This window comes from Dromaius novaehollandiae, chromosome 2, assembly GCF_036370855.1.
Source record: "Dromaius novaehollandiae isolate bDroNov1 chromosome 2, bDroNov1.hap1, whole genome shotgun sequence".
Classification (NCBI taxonomy): Eukaryota; Metazoa; Chordata; class Aves; order Casuariiformes; family Dromaiidae; genus Dromaius; species Dromaius novaehollandiae.
The window spans coordinates 36,336,422-36,355,008 of NC_088099.1; the positions used below are offsets into that span (position 1 = coordinate 36,336,422).

The 18,587-nt window shown below is 37.5% G+C and overlaps 1 protein-coding gene across 4 annotated transcripts in view; it reads left to right on the forward strand.

Moving 5' to 3' along the window:
• Positions 1–18,587, forward strand: part of ANKRD28 (ankyrin repeat domain 28) — a 128,485-nt gene that overhangs the window by 52,993 nt on the left and 56,905 nt on the right. For all 4 annotated transcript variants that reach the window (XM_064506243.1, XM_064506242.1, XM_026103742.2 and 1 more), the window contains exon 3: positions 14,850–14,928. In XM_064506243.1, coding sequence (XP_064362313.1) covers positions 14,850–14,928 — 79 coding nt within the window. The remainder of the gene's footprint in view (positions 1–14,849; positions 14,929–18,587) is intronic.

Here is an 18,587-nt window from a genome sequence, read left to right on the forward strand (position 1 = left end):
GTTTATTTACATCTGATGTAGTGAGTCCAACCACTACAGCGACAAAATTGGACTCAATCAGCTGTCTGGAGTGAAAGACTTAATGCCTTGTCTCCTGCCCTGAAATCCTCAGGGTACAGATAGTTAAAAGCTATTAAGCAATTTCCATATTAAGTATCCAAAATGTTATGTGGTTTTAGACATACTAGTGTTTTTGAAAACTGGATTTTATTGACTGTTTTATTTAAACAGCACTGTACAGTAGGTGTGAACACAGGTATTCTTTCTCATATACGGTTCTGTAGTTGAAAAAAACAAATCAGTTACTCATCTGGCTACTGCTTAGTTTTCCTGTTACTCTCTCTTCATCCAGAATTGCACATCTTAAACATGTGTGTTCATTTGTCATCATCCCTATGGTAGTATTCCAGTATTTGCTTTTATTCCGGACATTATTTTTGTTGATGACTGCCTAGTAGAAGATTTCAGGGGTGCCAAGCTCTGAGTGTGTTGCGAATCGGGGAAGTCAGGATAGCATTTAAGACAAGAAGTCGGCCTTCAGCTGCAACAGTTGGAGGACTCGGATATTAAGAGAATCCAAGATTTCCCCATAATGCATCCACAAAATGCATCTACAAAATGCAGCAGATTAGACAGCCCAATTAACTATTCTAAAGTGAAATAGCTATTCCTAAGGGGCATGTGAAAAAATGAAAACCCATTAAAGAGAGCATTTTGAAAGGAGTTAATTCTTAAATTTTTTTAAAAACATCCCAATTTTGATTAGTGGTGGATATTTTATATATAATGGTTATCGAATACTAAAAAAAACCACTACAGATAATGCAATTGGAGATGAGAACAGTACTTTGAAATTACTGTAGGAGGTAATAAAGGAAATAAAATTTGTTCCTGTATAAACAAATATTAATAATGAGAATTCTTCTAATTAGAAACCACTGTTTTGAAACAGGCCTTTATCCAGTACAGCAATTCCTGCCTACAGGTCTCCATTTAGAACCCGATTTCAGATGCTTGAGCAGAGAGTGTGAAAACAATCCTTTAATAGGTGACTGTGGGATAGTGCGACCTCAGAGGCTAGGTGAAGTCAGGACTAACTTTATTGAAGGGATTTTGTTACCCATCTAAGTAACTGTTCTTATACTTCTCTGCTAGTCTTTAATAAGAATTGAGAGAGCTTTTGTAATTAGATGGAGGCATTTAAAGTAGTTAATTACTTTAATTTTATTTTTTTGCATGAAGTATGTATAAATATGTTTTTTTTCCTTATCATATATGTGGGAAGGAAGAAAACAGTGTATAGTCATAATGAAATTAATTGTAGCACTCATCTTTATCATGTTTGTGCTTGCACCTCTAGTACGATACAGTAATGGAGAACAAGATATGTTTCTTTCTCCTTAAACTGTTTCTTGGATTCCTGTTCCATGTGCATTTGAATGTACTGTATTTTCTGATTCTAGATATTCTCTGCTATATACTTGCTAAATGTTTCCACCACAAACAGGAACTCTCATTTCCTTTGCTGTGTGACCATTCTGATGAAATGATAAGGGAGGGGAGTCTCCTGACTCATCAAGTGTTCACTTAGTTGAAATTTCTTTACATCTGAATAGTAATGGGAAGAATCTGTGAGGAACCCTATTGATTGGGAGCACATCTGCGGTCCCGCACAGGCAGGTGCAGGTTCTGCCTGCTCAGAATTGTCAGCCAAGCATCAGTGTTTAACATGGTGCCAAAGTAGTTCACTTGCAAGAAAGAGATCTGGGTTTTAGGAGGGCAATAAGTGCATAGCTCATGTGAATGTGATTTTTTTATTATTATTTTTATTAAACAAGGTAGAAAGCTTATGAGACTTCCTGCAGCTAAACATGATTTAATTTGATTTTTTTTTTTAAGGGAGTTGATAAAGTTCAGCACTACCGTATAGGAATATGCATGGGTGGTTTTGGTTTAAAAAAAATTAAGTAAGTTCTTGAAAACATGAATATTCAAGTTTTGTAATTGAAAGAGATAAGAAGAAACTTTGCTGCAGGAAGTACAGGGAAACTTTTGCTATTGGAAAGTTTCTTCTACTTTTAAAGGACTTGGTATGAGGCTGTTTGGATCAAACTAAGTATTAATTTTCAGGAAAGACTTTGTTTCAATGATCTGAAGCCTGACTGATTCAAAAAACACAGAGAACTTTGGAGACGTAACTATTTTGAGTGCTCTAGAAACTTGCAGCAAGTTGTAAACTGCAAAGAGCATCTACTAGCTTCTCAAGGAATACCTCAAATAATATAGTAATTATTCACTGTTACTTAATTTTATTGAAGTTGTGGGTTTCCTGTCCACTAGTGTGGAATGTTTTTTAAGCATGTTGTCTGTAATCAATCAGATATGGTATTTCCTTTTTAATGCAGTTGAGAGAGTGAATCATGTTTTTCAGCCTCTATATAAAGTGTGTCCACAGAGTATTGAGTTCTTCCTCTGCTGCAGAGACAAAGATAGAATGTTTTAAATACAATACCATGTAATTAGGCATTTTACTTCGGAATTGGGACTCTTTATGAGAGAACCTTGCCAGTCCAAAGAGAAATAATTTTGTTTCATGTCAACAGCACTATTTCACCTGTGCAAACAAGATTTTTCAAATGTATTGAGCTACTGCTCTTATCGAAGCTATACAAACAATCCCATAACTCTGTTGTAGGCTTATCTGGCTAATATCAGCAAACTGCTACTTGGTAGAGTGCAATATGTGAACAGTAGCTCTCAAAGAATTACCACTGCAGTAAGGTAGGATGCCATATTAAATGAAGGATATGTTTACATATCATAATACTGCCTTGTATTCAAATGAGAAATATTCTTTTGAGAATTTCAGAGACACCAAAAAAAGGCATGGTGCACTACTCTGGCTAATATATTCTGCTTCTCAGCAGGTCTGGTAAGCTTGCCCAGCACTATGCTAATATGGTCATACTGTTTACTAACCTGGACAAACAAGCTTGGCTCTCTGCATGGCAGTGTTTTTACCGTATTGTTTGTACACGGAATTTGGTTTACAATAATTGCAGATTTGATGGACAAGTTTTGTTTCAGTCATTGTTATTTTAGCATTGAAAAACTGCCACTGATTTAGAGGACTGTGAATAATTAAATCAAATTTAAATATGTTTCAAAGAATTTTGTGTTTGAGCCTCTGGTATTAGTGACAAAGATTTTGTAGATCATGTCTAATTTGCCATATTACTCTCAGTGATTATTGCTTAGGATTGTAACCTTCAAAGGGTATTGGAAATTCTGCATTTGCTGCTGCTTTTACAAAGCAGAAGCTAGAGGCAAGGTCTGGAATAGTTACAGCTTAGTGGGGTTGCTGCTGGCAGTTGCTGTGCCTGTCATGCAGAGGATTGGTATTTGAGAACAGAACATCCTCACTGAAAGAACAGAGAAGAAAAGAAGCTCTGTAGACTTAATGTGCATTAACTTCCAATATAGACACAGTTCTTAAAAAATACATTGCTTGTTATAGTAAGATATGAATTTACTGATTATTTGCAGTAACTTTGAGTGAAAACTCTATGTGCATGTACAGCGTACCTTTGAACAAGACAATTTTCTCTATTTTATAAAAGGTAAAATCTCTGTCACACATTACTATGGGTTATTTAATGCGCTGTCAATAAACGTAATAGTTTCTTGCATACCGTTCAGCCCTTGTATGTAGGCTCTGAACAAGGTAAGCACCCGTTCCAATGCCAGACATGGAAGCTGAAGAAATAAAGATAGATCAGTTACTTAAATATACTGTAATAAAGGATGGATGTATATCAAAAACTGGAAGAAGACAATGTTTCTTGTTTGTCTACTACATTTTCTGGGGCTATCCTATAAGTGCTGAAGGACGAGGGTGCTCGTGGACTGCCAGCGGGTGGCTGTGAGCCATGGAAAGCCTCATGCTGGCGTCAAGGCTGAGCACAGATGAACTAGAGGTCTCCTTTGCAATCAGGGCTTTCCGACTCGCAGGCCTTGCTCAAGCATGTGCCTGAAAGTCCAGGTCCAGTGTCTGCCTGGATTGTGAAGCCTGAGCGAAATTTTCCAGGCCTGTGATAGCAGCCTACACCTTTTTCATCTCAGACTTGTGGAATCTTGATCTCTCTTTGGTCTTTAATGAAAGTCCAACCTTTTTATCATCCTTTTTGGTCATTAATTTCACTTAAGCTTTTATTTGCATGAAATAGTTAAGGTATAGGCCTCTGTGATACTCATTTGTAATTATTGCAACTAATAAATATATTACATAGTATTGATTTATGGTTCCAAGAGTGTAAATGTGTTGCTTTCATTCCTGCCAGCTCTTCAAGTGTCTTATGACAGTTTTGTTCTTAAGCTTCTCACCTATCTGCTTGTTTTAAGAAATAGTCTAAATAAAAGAAAACGCCTTGTTCCTCAGGTTACTGGCACTTTTGGAGGAGCTTTGGAAGTAGCTAGCACCATTTTTATTGGGATTCTTTTGTGATAGATTTTGGGACTTTCTATTTTTCCGTTTTCATCTGAGGTTTTGGGGTGGTTTGTTGTTGGATTTGGGTGGGATTCTTTTTTTGCTCTCATTTTCCTTCTTCAGAATAAGTGTATTCTGTGTGATTTTTCTCACCTGACAGTGTGACTTTATATTAGTCAGCAAAGGTTGTCTTAGTGTTTGTAAGCTCCTTTGAGCCAGGTGTCCTGAATAGTGCAGGGGTGTCTTATCAGACGGACCTTGTGCATTGAGTCTAGGTGACCCTACTTGAAGAAGCTGTTTAACTCAAAGTCCACAAGTAAAAAGTTAAAGCTTGCTCCACAAAGAACTGTTTGTAACATTAAAAACAAGCTCTAAACTGTATCTTTTTCTGTCACCAAGACGGTGCAATTTGTGAGATGAATATCTGATTTACATTAAACACATGTAGGGTTGTCATTCTAACACTAGCCTTTGCAATGGAAAAGGCAGGAAACACAGCTTTTTCTGAACAAAAGTGTCATTGGCCTGAAAGTAATGTGGTGGATTTCAACTGGGATGGAGATGTGCATACCTTGCCTAGTGTGGTGTGATCTTTCAGTGGAGCAGAAACAGAGATTGCTTTGTACTGTTTTGTCTCTTGGCGTATTTTTCTTATTTGTGTCCTCATATATTACAGATAGATTACAGAGCAAGACAAGACATTCAGTATCCCTTGTTCAACCTTCTGTGCAAGCACAGACGATGTTACATAACATGCCTGACGTCATTGTACTGCCATTATGAAAAGTCCATCGTTTTCACGTACTACTTTCTTTTCAGAAATTATTTTTGAGTGATGTCTAATAGTTTTCTTCCTTCTCAGAAACTGCATTACAATTAAAAGCCTGTTTTGTTTTGTTTTGTTTTTTTCCTGCCATAGTTTTCAAGTAAATGTTTACTTAGCTTTGGGTAAGGGGAAAGCAAAGGGAACGGTGTTTGCGTGTTTTGGGTTTTTTCCCCCCTATAGGATAGTATTTTTTTTTTTTTTTAACATAATATAGTTTTGAATGCTAGAGTTCTGGGATTTAGGTGTTTTTTTTTTTTTCCCCTGCTGATCTAGTATTTTAATAAATAGCCTTGGCCCTAAGAGTTGTTCTGTTTTGATTTCTGAGTCGCTAGAAGGAAAAGACATCCAAAATGTCTCAACTACAGTTTTAAGATCAAGCCCATCGTATCAGTGAGTAGAGAATAGCTCTTTATTGGCCAATGTATGGAATGAATAATTCACTAGCCTTGATTAGTGATAAAAGGGACCAAATTCTTGATTGTTGGAACTCAACGTGAACGCGAGTAGCTTACAGAACTTGCTTAATTATTCAGGTTTAGGTTCAGGTAATTATTCAGGTCCTTGTCCCACAAAGACCCGAGTAGGCAACTGACTTCACTTGCAAGGAATCCCAGCCTCTCTAATTTGGACCAAATATATACACACACACATAACATGCACACACACGTTTTTTATAGAATAGAGACCTGGTTTCAGCTTTTCTTGCAAGCTGTATGTACTCATTCTGTATAAGAATATCAAAACCTAACTAGCAAGAATTATAAGAGTGACAGTAGGATTACAAAATTAGAACCCAAGTGAAGCAAGAAACTCTCTGTATTCTAAAAATGTTAGACTTTTCTGAATAAAATATCTTATTTTTGAAGATTCCACACTTCAGAAAGACATCCTTTAAAATAAGGAGACTTCATGAACTGAATTTGTGTTTGATTTGATTAAGATAATCTTTAACTAAGAATTTTTTACTCTAGTTTTTTTGATTGAGAGTTTAGCTGGCTGTGGGGTGCCCCCATCACAGTCAGAGATCAGGCTGAAGTTTAATAACTGTTCCTTGGTCTAAGTGTGACTCACTTTATTTTTGTGTTTCTTTTGGTGCCACTGCTCTAAGTGGACATGATTTCAAATAGCTGCATTTGAACAGTGTTTCATGTCACCAGTCAATCTAATGCTTGTGATGCAGAAAACCTAGCATTTGGAGAGAGCATTTGGAGAAAAGGTGTCCAAGATGTGTTATTTAGCAATCTTAGCTGTTTTGAACTTCAGTCACCTTTTTTCCAGTCTTTTTTTGTAATCTAGCACCAAAATGCACTTGCGTTCAAAATTACACTTACCAAATTTGCGATGGGCATTAAAGTCTGGAATTCAACACAAGGTAAAATGGCAGGTAAAAATTCTGCCTATTCTCCCATCCCCTTCCTGCAAAGTTGTTTTACTGAGTACAAATGTTGAAGACCAAATAGCTTTTTAGAGCACTTCGGCATCTGCTGTTTGACCTTGCAGCTTGAAAAGCACATACTGTTTGTGCAATCTTTATTAAAGGTGTTTCAAAGTGTTATTTTTTAAACATACTATGAAGATAAAATGTATAAAATAGCTCCATTCTAAAAATAGAAATTTTTAATAGGCTGTTGAATACAATTTAATGCTTGAATACAATATACAAGTGTGATACAAATGCTCAAAGTCTTTTCTGTGGAAGTTTACAGCTTTAATGATTCTCACCAGATTTGTATTACTGTTCAGGCATTTTAGAAAGGAACCAAACTTTCAATGTGCTTTTTTATTAGATTACTGGAATTGATTGTCAATATCTATGAATTGTGTGTAATGGCTTAGTGAGGATAGGATTTCTATTAGTTTTGTTATTTGAGTAGGATAAACTAATCAGTAGCTGCATGGGAAGTAAATTATTTTTCATTGATTCTGGTGCAGTTCTGTGAACTCGAACTTCAAATTTATTTCCAGAAAGAACACGTTTGGGAAAGAAATGCTTAGAGGCATCAGAGTAAACAAGGATTCTTTGGGATTGCAAAATATGTCAATGTTGCAAAGCCACGCGATGCATATTCTGTTCTGACACCTCCTTGCTGTGGATTCCCATTTATCTATGTCTCTTTATGATGCCGAATGTTACGCAAAAGACAGCGTAGTTCTTATCTCCTGCTGATAAAAGCAAAACTCAAATGTCTCACCTGCGTTTTTTCTTTAAGACTTCAAATGTACTCCAGGTTCTTTGGGGTTAGAGAAGAAACCCAATTGCCTGGGAGGTTCCAATGGCCAGAAAAGATGGGGCTGGACCTCCCAGGCCGTCCTATTATAAAGTGCATTGGGAGAGAATCTAACACTAAAACTAGAGGTTAGGACCTGTCTGCATGTGTGTTTTTTGGTTTGTTTTTGTTTTTAATTACTATTATTTTTAAAACACCCCCCTCCCAGCTAGCTCCCTGCTTCAGGTGAGGAGGTTTCCTGACCGCTGTGCAGACTGTGGTTCTTCTCGTGCCCCCTGACTCAAGAGGCTGGGCAAGAGTGTGCCCGCCTGAGCGGCGCGCAGCCATCTCCCCGTAGCCTGCTGCCCAGGCCAGCTGGCCGGAGCCCGAAGACTGCCTTCAAGAATGTCTTTGGGAATGCCCCGAGCCTGGTCCTGCGCTGCTGGGGACCTCGTCGGCAGCTGCTGCGGCCAGCGTCTCCTGTGCGATGGCCTTTGGACCCTTTCCAGGCCCACCCACCAACCTAAACATTGTTTTTTCTAATGTGGGAAATGTGGCTGTAGCTCAAAAGGCTTTACAGCCAAATTTCTTGGCCTTTGATCAGCTCCATCAGTAACCAAAGCAGGCTATAGCAGCTGGTCCCTTCGTGTAGCTTTTAATGCCGCTTGGTTAGAGTAGCTCCCTCCCTGTCTCACCCAGCCAGGCAGGCCCGTGTCACGCTGCTGTCCCGTCTCCGAAGCGTGCACTGTACAGGCCCGAGCAGCGCTCTGCGTTAGCCCTGTGCGCTTGCTGAGCATTTTGGGGTAGACTTGGAAAATCAGATTTTGGAGAGGAAAGTTGTAGTCTTCCTTGCAGGTGTGTAGCTAATAGCCTTTTCTTCGAACACTGCTTGCCAGTTGTTTTTGTGTGTCACTGTACCTGATTATGCGTGGGGTTTTGTGTGGTTTTTTTGTTGGTTTGTCTTGTGGCAATTCAGAAAATTGTGAGCTTGTGCTCTTGAGGAACATGCATGCTCAGAGTGGGATTTATGTGTGTGTAGAAACACTTGAAGAACTGTTTTACTGTATTCACTAGTATCTCCTAAAATGGTTGTCTTGTGATCTTTTTCCAGGTTGTAGTTCTCTTTGATACTTTTTTTTTTTGTATACCTAACAGTATGCTGGAGTCGCTTATTGTGTGGGTGGTTTTTGTTTTGTTCTGTTCTAAGGTCTCTGAAAGCTACAATGGCACTGACAAAGTAAATCATTCAGCAGTTTAATACATAGTGTGGCAGTATTTTATTGTTATCTAGAATCAAGTGAAAGAGAGTGGGGAACATTTAATTGGTGCTAGAGATCGTGGCTAGAAAGAGCACTGGGTTTTGGCGGATTATAATTGAAGCGACCCTCCTTCCTAGCGCTCCTGAAACTTCTCCTCCCCTACAAGATGAGGTCTCTAGAGTAATCAGGCTCTGCTATTGTAATGAACAAAAGGGCAAAGATTCCTCCTCAATTTTCTGTGATTTGGTTAGCTAGAAAGGCTAGATTTGTTCTGTCGTAACAGGTGGCATAAAGAGGACGCGTCCTGAAATACACTGCTTAATGATAACTCTCACTAGTGGATGTGTAATAGCGGGCTTTCGAAGAATGCTTCTTTCAAATACAATGCAAGAGTTTATTAAAATGGTAATATGAGCATTAGCTCAAGAAATTAGTTGATTTAGCATGAAGAATCCAGTCTCTTCAGATTGTGATGTTCCTGTCATTTGATTTCAAAGAGTACTTTGTTAGCTGTGTTACATATATGATTTTTATGGTTAACAGTTTGCTTTCTTGTTCTTTTTAAGCATGCTGAGGAGACCTTTATTGTAGCTTGCTCATTATGTGGAGCGGCATCTTAAATTTGAGATCTGAGGAGAAAAAACAATTCTGCTATTTCTAAAAGGGTTAAATTATCCAAAGTCAGTTAGGAATTTGATATTTTTATGACAAATCCAACTTCTGTATTCTAATTATGGAGCTAATTATGGAGCTAATGATACAGTAATTTGAGGAATGCTATCTTGAAAATTGAGCTAAGAAATACTAAAAACAAAATCCAAACAAATAGCAGATAAATAACGCTCAAGGCAGTGACAGGAAACTAATCTATTCATTATAGGTTTACCAGTTTTGAAGCCAAATCCTTAATCTTTCTCTTCTTTCAGTTGACAATAATACAACTGACTCTCAAATTCTATCAAGTCATATGTTTTTAAGTCATCACTTTGTGGCTGGATATACTTTCAAGGAGTTAGTGACCTTAATGACAGAATTAGGTACCTAAACTAAACTTCTTGAAGTTTAAAGTTGGAACATAAAAATCAAACGCTTTGATTGTGGTATTCTTTGTGTGGAGGAACAAAAAATATTTGTATAGAAAGGAAAGTTACTCTACCTAACAAAGTATTAATTCTAAAATTTGTAGCAAAATTTGCAAATAAATTCAGAATTTATTTGCAGCACCAGTGATTTCACATTGGAAGAGACCCTTATGGTACTTGACTCTATCAAAGAATTGGAAATATTTTATAATTGTGTGTTTATTCATTATGTACAAACCCAGGAGTTGCCACAAGTCGTGCTGGTTGAACACACCCAGTTCCAAACCTAATAGGTGAATACACTAAGTGTGAAGCGTTACATGAGAAAACACTTTTAAAAGAGTTTCTCTTTTTAAAGTTTCTCTTAAATATTTGGTAAAGATATTACAAGTTATGTAGGAATTAAAACACTTTCAAGATTTAAATCTGTTTATTTGGGGTTGATTTCTCCCAGGAACAGATGGTATTGAAACAGGCAGCTGGCAAGTGGTATAGCAGAAAACACCTATTACATGATATTTTAAGTGTGATCACGAAAGTATGACCTGAAAATAGTATTTGAAAGTGCTGTGACAAAACTTGGATTTGAAAAGCAAACAGGATAAGACAAGTTTTTTATGAAGGAGGTGAGTTGGATTCAGGTTTTTTCCACAGTTTTCTAATTCAAAGTTTTCAGATCAATAGATGCTGAATTATTTGAAGGGCCGATACAAGTTAGGAGTTATATAACCCCTAATAAGCCCTTGAGGAAGCCGTAGTCAGGATCTGCCATTTGTGCTAAGTATGTGTAGGATAAGAGCCCTGTCTTTAAGGTGTTTATAGCTCCTCAAAACTCTTTATAGTTTTATATAATGATTCTAAATCACCTGCTGATAGAAAACCCAAACCAGGAATAAATTCTTATATCTCAAAGGACAGTTATTGCTGTAAAAAACAGTGGATTTGAATGTAGCATGTTTAACTTAGTCTTAGATTTATCCATTGTACTTTTGATCTCTGAAGTAGCCGGTGAAATGGCTGAAGTCAAACATTTAAGGTAAAATGGAAACAAAGGAGAATTTGCCTTCTTCTAGGCCTTGGTAAACAAGAGGGGAGTAATGGAAAAAGCTCTTAGCACAACTGTCCTTGTCATTTTTATCTCAAGTTTGGTTTTAACAGGGTAAGAAGCCGCCGCCTTGTGGATTTCTTGTGCTGTAATCCTTACAGAAACTCATTTGTAGGTAAAATAATTATTTGGGAGACTTGCAAAATGAAAAATACTGCAAACAGAAGGAATCTATGTTTTCATGTAACAGAGGAGTGTATAAATATGATTTTTTTTTCCCCACCCACCTTTCATGTGACATAAAACTGTCATGCTGAAAATTGTTTCCTTAAGGACCCAGCCCTCTTACTCATTTTTTGTTAGTTGGTAGCATTGACTAATATCTAGAATTTGGAGTTTCTTATTAGGTATGTTAAAAAAAAAAAAAACTTTGCTATTTTTACTGGAATATAATCACATTTATCTTGCACTTTTTTAGTAGTTCCCTTTTGAGTAGGAAAATGAAGATAGCAAAACACTTGCTTTTCTTTCTTCTGCCTTTTAAAGGCTGTCATAATAATACTGCATTATTTGGAATTAAATAGTACAAAAAAAGTTAGAATTTATATTCTGTATAACAAGAACTTAAAAAAATTACAAAACCCCTTAAATGACACTGAAAGAAGCATTTCACAATATAAATTTATCAAATTAAAGAAACAACACTAGGCCCAGTTGGGGGACAGTGTTTATATTAGCATGATATCTCATACTGCAAGGCCTTCTATTTGCAAAGTTGCTGATTAAAGCTGAAAGCTTGATTAGTGTATTGCATGCTGATCAAATGATTATTGTCTTTTTAACAGAAAGTAGTCGAGATCAGGATAGCAGTATTTTAGGAGCAGTTAAAATGCAGAATTCTCTTAACTTTTTACATGGATTTCTTGTTAAAACTCGTTGCTAAAATGGAAGACTTCAAATAGAATAAAACAGATTTTCCTTTAATGGAAGGCAAGGCTTATGCATGCTGCTGAAAGCTTGCTCAATGCAGAATTTCTGACTTTCTAATAAGTTCTGAAAATAAGGTTTGGACTAAAACAAAATCTTTCTCACAGATGTGTTAATTAAAAAAAAAAAAGTTTGGAAGCATCAAGAAGTGACAGCTGTGAAACTGAAAAAATGCCAGGGCCTCTGCCAAAGCACCCTCTGCCTGCCCAATACTTGCTGCCCCGGTAGAGACCCCGGCTTGGTTTGGGGGTGTGTGGGAATACCCAGCTCTGGAGCTCACCCAGGAGCGCGTCCTGGCAGAGCTGCCCTGGTGCCGCAGCACAGGGAAGCCTCTCCCAGCCCTTCGCGTGCGTATTGCTGCATACGTGTTGCAGCAGGGAGCCAGGAAACCCTGAGTTTCCAGCGTGTGCTCCCTGTGGCAGGACTGGCAGGTAGGTTTCCAGTATTTTTGAACTGTCAGCCTTCGAGCAGCAAACCTGACGTTTCTGCATGGCTGGGAGCGCATAGCTTGGGAAGACAGAGGCTCCCAAGTGAAAACACTGCCTCTGTTTGCGCTGTTCTCGTTTTTGTATATTGGCAGTTTCAAGATGCTCAGCAGTTTCCATTAGTTGAATTTGGAGTTTGGGGGGAAAATGGCTTGGATTTACCAAAAATTTGGACCACCGATGTTTCAGGAAAAAATATTTGGGGTTCAATGATTAGCTTTTCTAACCAATCAACTCCCTTTCCTCCCCCTGTTTTACTGGAAGATCTGCGATGGGTTACAGAACTAGCATGACTTTTGTCACTGGTATGTTAAGAAAAACACCAAATGTGATGAAAATTTGATAATATTTTGCCCTTGAAGTGGGGAGTGTGGTTTTTGCTTGTGCTCTGGAAAGAATACCATCTCTATAGAGAGGTTTATGCAGGACCCATCTCGCTTTCTCTAATTCTGCAGTGAAGTTGCAGAGAACGTCACCATACCCAATTTCTCAGCAGAAAGGTCCGTGTTCCTCAGGTTGTAGGTTACAGACCCTTTAGTGTTACCAAAAAGGCTTAAACGAGGTTGCAGATTATTAGATAGCTGCAGCAGCTTAGCTGCTCCAGATCAGAGGAATGAAAACTACCTTTAATCGCTGGGCACCGCTTGCTTCCTTTGCATTGAGGAGCGCTCTTCATGAGGCCTGCTTTGTGCCCTTGTGCTTCCTCTCAGTGTCTCCATTTTTATTTTTGTTTTTCCCCCATTTAGATTGCAAGCTTCTGAGTGCCAGGCGCCTGTCTTTTGTTGTCATGAGCTTTTAAAACTCAAATGACACACATCCTGATGAGTAATTTGTACTGCAAGGCACTTATAGGGTGTTAAAACAAGCAGCATCGATTCTTTATTCAGGGTACATCACTGTCAGGTTTGTAGTGCTCAGTTTTCGATTACCAGTGAGTAATCGAAAAAATGAAGTTTCAAAACACTGATAATGTGGTGAATGTGTAACTTGGACTTTTTGGGGGGTAGGGATTATACAGTGAGTAAGCTCATTCCTTTTTGCTGGGGAGGTGGGGGGGAGCTGCCTTTGTGTTTTTCCTGTTTTTCTTTTCTTTCCCCCCTCAATGGTCTGAGTTCTGACACTGTCTCATTATATGTTTCAGAAATGACTTCTTAGGTCTAACTCTGCCTTTGCTCTCAGATCTCTTCTGCCATGAACTTGCAGTTTTTTTTCTGGTATGCTGCAAGCTCTTTTGAAAGCTCAAGAACCTGAAGGTTTCTCTTTTGGAGGCACAAAATCAGAGTCGCTTTTCAATATGCTTCAGTCTGATGAGAGTGCGTATCTGAACTGCTTTTTGAAATTCAGAAAAACATCCGTATGGTGGTGGTGGTGTAAGAGGGCTTCCCTGAGTGAGATTATTTTGGCAAGGGAGACTCTTTGTGGTAGAACGTCGACTAAAAAGTGTGTTAATTTTATCGCAGTTGTGACAGCAGTTAAATTAATAGAAAAGTTGTGTCACATAAAATTCCTTCGTGCTTATTATCTCTCTTCCTCATATGTTTGAAACTTTACTGAAAAGATTTAGAAATCTAAATAAGGCTTAGGCCAGAACCAGGACGTTTACTGATGGTTAGTTTTTCTAATTTTTCTGCAGCCTGCCCCCGAAGAGCGAATTGGCTCACTTCTGTTGTTCATTTCTTTCTTTTATTATTCACCGTGATGTGGAAGTTGCACTGCCTTATTTTTCCATCTAAGCAGTAAGCTGGTCCACAGGAATGGACACTGATCCTTAAAGACTTGAGAAATATTTTGTTCCAGTCTTTCAAAAGTGATTGTTATCTTCATCGATGCATCTTGTGTACATCTAAGTTCACTGATACCTTCAAAATGATACTAGATCAACTTGAACTAATCAAAAGTGTTGGTTCTTACTTGCATCCTGTAGAGTGTTTTCTGCAGAATAAATTACGTCTCTGTGTTCTCTTTGCTCATCTACAGTAAAGTAAGCAACTGAAATTTGATTTGAATATTTTTGCCTCTAATCCCTCCAACTTCTTTTTAACTTTCTATGTTAAGAATGACTGGAAAATAACTCTTAACTTTCCAAAGAAAATGTGTATCGCACCAGTTGCTGCTTGATGCATCTTTTTTACTGTGTAGGACAGCATCAAGCTCATGTTTTTGCAGACAAGTGAACAATATTCCTAACTGACAGGTTAATCTTGATGTGACGAGTATCTGGCAGTATTTGTATGTCAGGAAAATGTGCTAGTTGACTTTAGAGGTGTAACTGTCGTTTAGGGAGAAGCTTGCTTGTCTTGATGAATGTGGCTAATGTCTTTAGAGTAAGTATGTTTTTTAAAATATAAAATGTACATTATTTGGAAGATGCAGTTTATGCAGCTTTTTATGCAGTTTTTTCATAACTCATGCAGAATGCTGAAACATACTTTTTATTTTAAATAAAACCTTTTTTCCCCCCTCTTACCACAGGATAATGAGAAAAGGACCCCTTTACATGCTGCTGCCTATCTGGGAGATGCAGAAATTATTGAACTACTTATTTTATCTGGTATGTTCTGTTCCTATTAATGGGAAAAAAAACCCCTCTATGCACATCCAAAGAAATATTTATGTACGTTTTAGTTTGTCTAGTTATTTAATGTCCTAGGAATTGAAGTAAAGATGTTTATACTGAAAATCTGGTTTGCAGACTTATTGGTCTTTTAATAATGTGTAGTTTTCCTCTAAAATATTTTTTACAGAAAGGTTTCTCAATTACAGCTATTTTTATATGTAGCCTGCTCAGCTTTAGGCAGTTTAAAATTGCAGTTTAAAGACATAATAGTGTATATGTTATAGGTAGACCTTAATAACATTGTCCTGATACTGTTCTGAACTGGCTTTCAGAAAAATGGTTAATGAAGATAGAAGGTTGTATCCAAAGCTGATCATACTATTTTTCTCAGTATCTTTTTCAGTTGGCTTAAATGCCTAGAACATAATTGGCATTTGCTGAAAAACTTAAAATCACTCGTGTGTGTGTGTGTGTGTGTGTGTGTGTGTGTGTGTGTGTGTGTGTGTGTGTGTGTGTACCAAGACCAAGTACAAGTCCTGTAAGGCAGTTCATTTCAATGTTTAAAAATAAACAAAAAGTCCACCAACCCGCAACCAAAATCTGAAATCACAGCTTCAGGACTCAGATATTGAATAGATTTTCTTTGGCCTTGGACAAACCCACCCATCAGGTAGCTCAGGGCTTAATTCATGATAGGGACCTGCTCTGAGGTTGAATAGCGGGATTAGAACTTGTAAATGTACCCGTAGAACTTCTTTTATCTTCCTTCTGCTTAATGGCATACCTTACCCGTGCAAAAAATGGCTATTTCCCCCCCTCATTTCTATCTTTAATAACAAATTTTTCTTTAATGAAATATCACTGTTAAGATTGTAAGAGGCGCTTCCAAACTTTAACTCAATTGAAATTGCAAGACAGATTTAATTATAATGCTGTGGTTTAATTTGTTTATAACTTAGCAAAATATGTTTTCATTTGAAATATTCCATGTTGAAAAATGTTTTAGGCCGTATAAGAAAAATTTCTCCAGAAGAGTGCAACTATGTTCTTGACAAGGTGGGTCAGGAAAAGCATGCTATTTTTCCTTATCAAGAGAAAACCAAAGTTTTGATGACTCTTGAGAATCTATAATGACACCTTCTGAAAAGGAATTTCAGATTTGGAAGGGATATTTCTTTTTTTTTGGGGGGGGGGTGGTTTCACAGTGATAAAAATGTAGCCATTTCACAATCATTGCAAAGTTGTAGTCATATACTTCTGGGACTGCAGTTCCTGACTGCTTTGGGTGAACTGAGTCCAGTTACCAGAACTGTGATTGAGTCTTTTTCTCTCTCAGGCACAGGATTTAGGATAGGAGAGTTATCCTTTTTCAGGTATCAATGAAAGAAGATCCTGACTGGGGGATGATAGGGGAAGAAAGGTTAGTCTTGCTATTTAGGCATGCAGCCTGGGGACAAGAGTGTTAGAAAAATGGGAGAACAAAGGAGGGAGATGAAGAACTGAGACGTTGGGACTGTACAAATAGTCCCAAGTTGAATAGTTGCATGGGGGAGAGGATGTGGGGTGCCGCTGTGTCTGGAGATTGTTCAGGAAGCCTGGGAGGCATTACGTCATGCAGTAAAACTTAGTAAAATAAAATCAAGATTTACCTGTACAAAACAACGTTTTAAACAACCGCAAAATCAAAGGCTTTGAAAGGTATGTGTAGGAATGTTATAGGCAATATCAGTCTAACCTCACCGTACTCTTGCGTTACGCTGTGGGCTTCACTTACATGTCCGTGTCTTTCTGTAGAAGCATTGCTTCATGAGTTGCACACAGAGGGACTGCTCAGGGGATGAATCAGGGTGGTACGGTGAAGGAGGCACAGATGCCAGTGGTTGATGCATTCATCAGTGAATGAAGGCAGGCATTGATTGCAGGATGAGAAAGGGATATCTGTATGTTAAAGCTGTTCAGTGTGAAAGGCTGTCTTGCACTCAGGCATTGCTATATACTTGTTTGCAATCTATGATCTTATGCAAGCAGCTTAAGCCAGACTCTTTTAAAAAGTGGTCGCCAATTCAGTCTTCATTTATAAATCCTGGATTTGAGATCTTGTAGTTTGTGAAGTGTGAGCGCTCACAGCTGTACTTGGAAGTATTGCGCCAGCTATTTCTCTGAGAAGTCAGGTATCTAGCTGTCTCAAAACAAAAATCTTGGGTTCTGCATTTTAACTTCGATCTCTTAATTGCCACAGATGGAACTGAGGTTAAGTTTATCATCATCTCCATTTCATAAAGATGTGGAACATTCATCTATTGTGATTCATTTGGAGATCAAATCTCTCCTTTGAGACAAAGATATATAATGTTGTATTTTGTCATAATAGGTGAGCGTAAAAGAACAAATGAAGAACATCTGTTACCACAGCAAGGTTTGAACAAAATTTGCCATGTTGCAAGACCTCATTTTGAATAATGAGAAGATAGTTTGTTAAATTAATAATACCTCCTTTATACAATAAATTTGCATGCAAAAATTGTGTATGGCTTATAATTGACCTATTGTAATATATTTACACAAGGAATTGAATTAAGGTAGTACAGACTACTTTCATTGGCTTCCTTTCAGAAATGTATTTTGGATCATAAATTACTAGTACCATAATTTTGTAGCACTTTATGATAGTTACGAGACCCACAGAAGATGTAACTGTTTCAACCTACTTGCACACTTCTGTAGAAGAAGCTCTTAGTCTTACGAGCATATTTATTTAGTTTTCAAATTTTTTAGTGAGTTATTCACCCACCAGACTTCATGGTTGCTCTGTGATCTCTCTCATTGTGTTTTTTTGCCTGGGCAAGGGGCTTGAAGATGTCAGTTTGGATGTAGACTGCAAATAGGGAAGCAAATTGTTTCAGCAACTCTAGTTTGGTGCTTCACATCTAGATTGCTTGAGCGTGGGTTGTTTTTTTTTTTTTAATCTAATAAACTTTTTAGTAGTTTACTTATCAGCTTGTCCCCTGAGGATTTGAACATTTTGCTAGTGAATTCTTATACCCCTATAGTCTGCGGAAGTGTGAATATTCAAGTATCCTTCTCCTTTAGATTGTAGGTAGATAAGCAAATAGAATCTTAAATTTGTTAAGTAAGGAGATTTACAGTAAATAAAAGTTGTAAAGCTGGTTGTTTCTCATCTGCAGAGTGATGGGAAAAATTACATTTTAGTCACTTCAGATTCATAATTTTAGAAGTATTTTCTTTTTCACGTTACTCTTTACAGAGTCATAGCATCTATTAAAGTTGCATGATTACAATGTATGTACAGCTCTGATGCATAATTACAAAACCTGGTGCATAAATACATGATTACCTTGCATAATTGCACTGAATTTAGTTATCTAAATGCTTAATGACAAACCATTGAGTAGTAGAAAAGTAACCTAACTTAAACTCTTAGTTAACTGAATGTTGACTAAGTTAGCATTCAGTTATCTGAAAGTTAAATTAATTCAACTCTTTGTCCTTTCAAAGAAGTCCTGGTAAGGAAAGTATCAAATTCTTCTTTCAGTTAAGTCCCTCAAATGGACTGCTGTAGAGAGTCTTGTAGCTTTTTAAAAACCATTGTTCCAGTTTGTCCTTGAGTACTGGAATTTCGAATCCTTACTTGT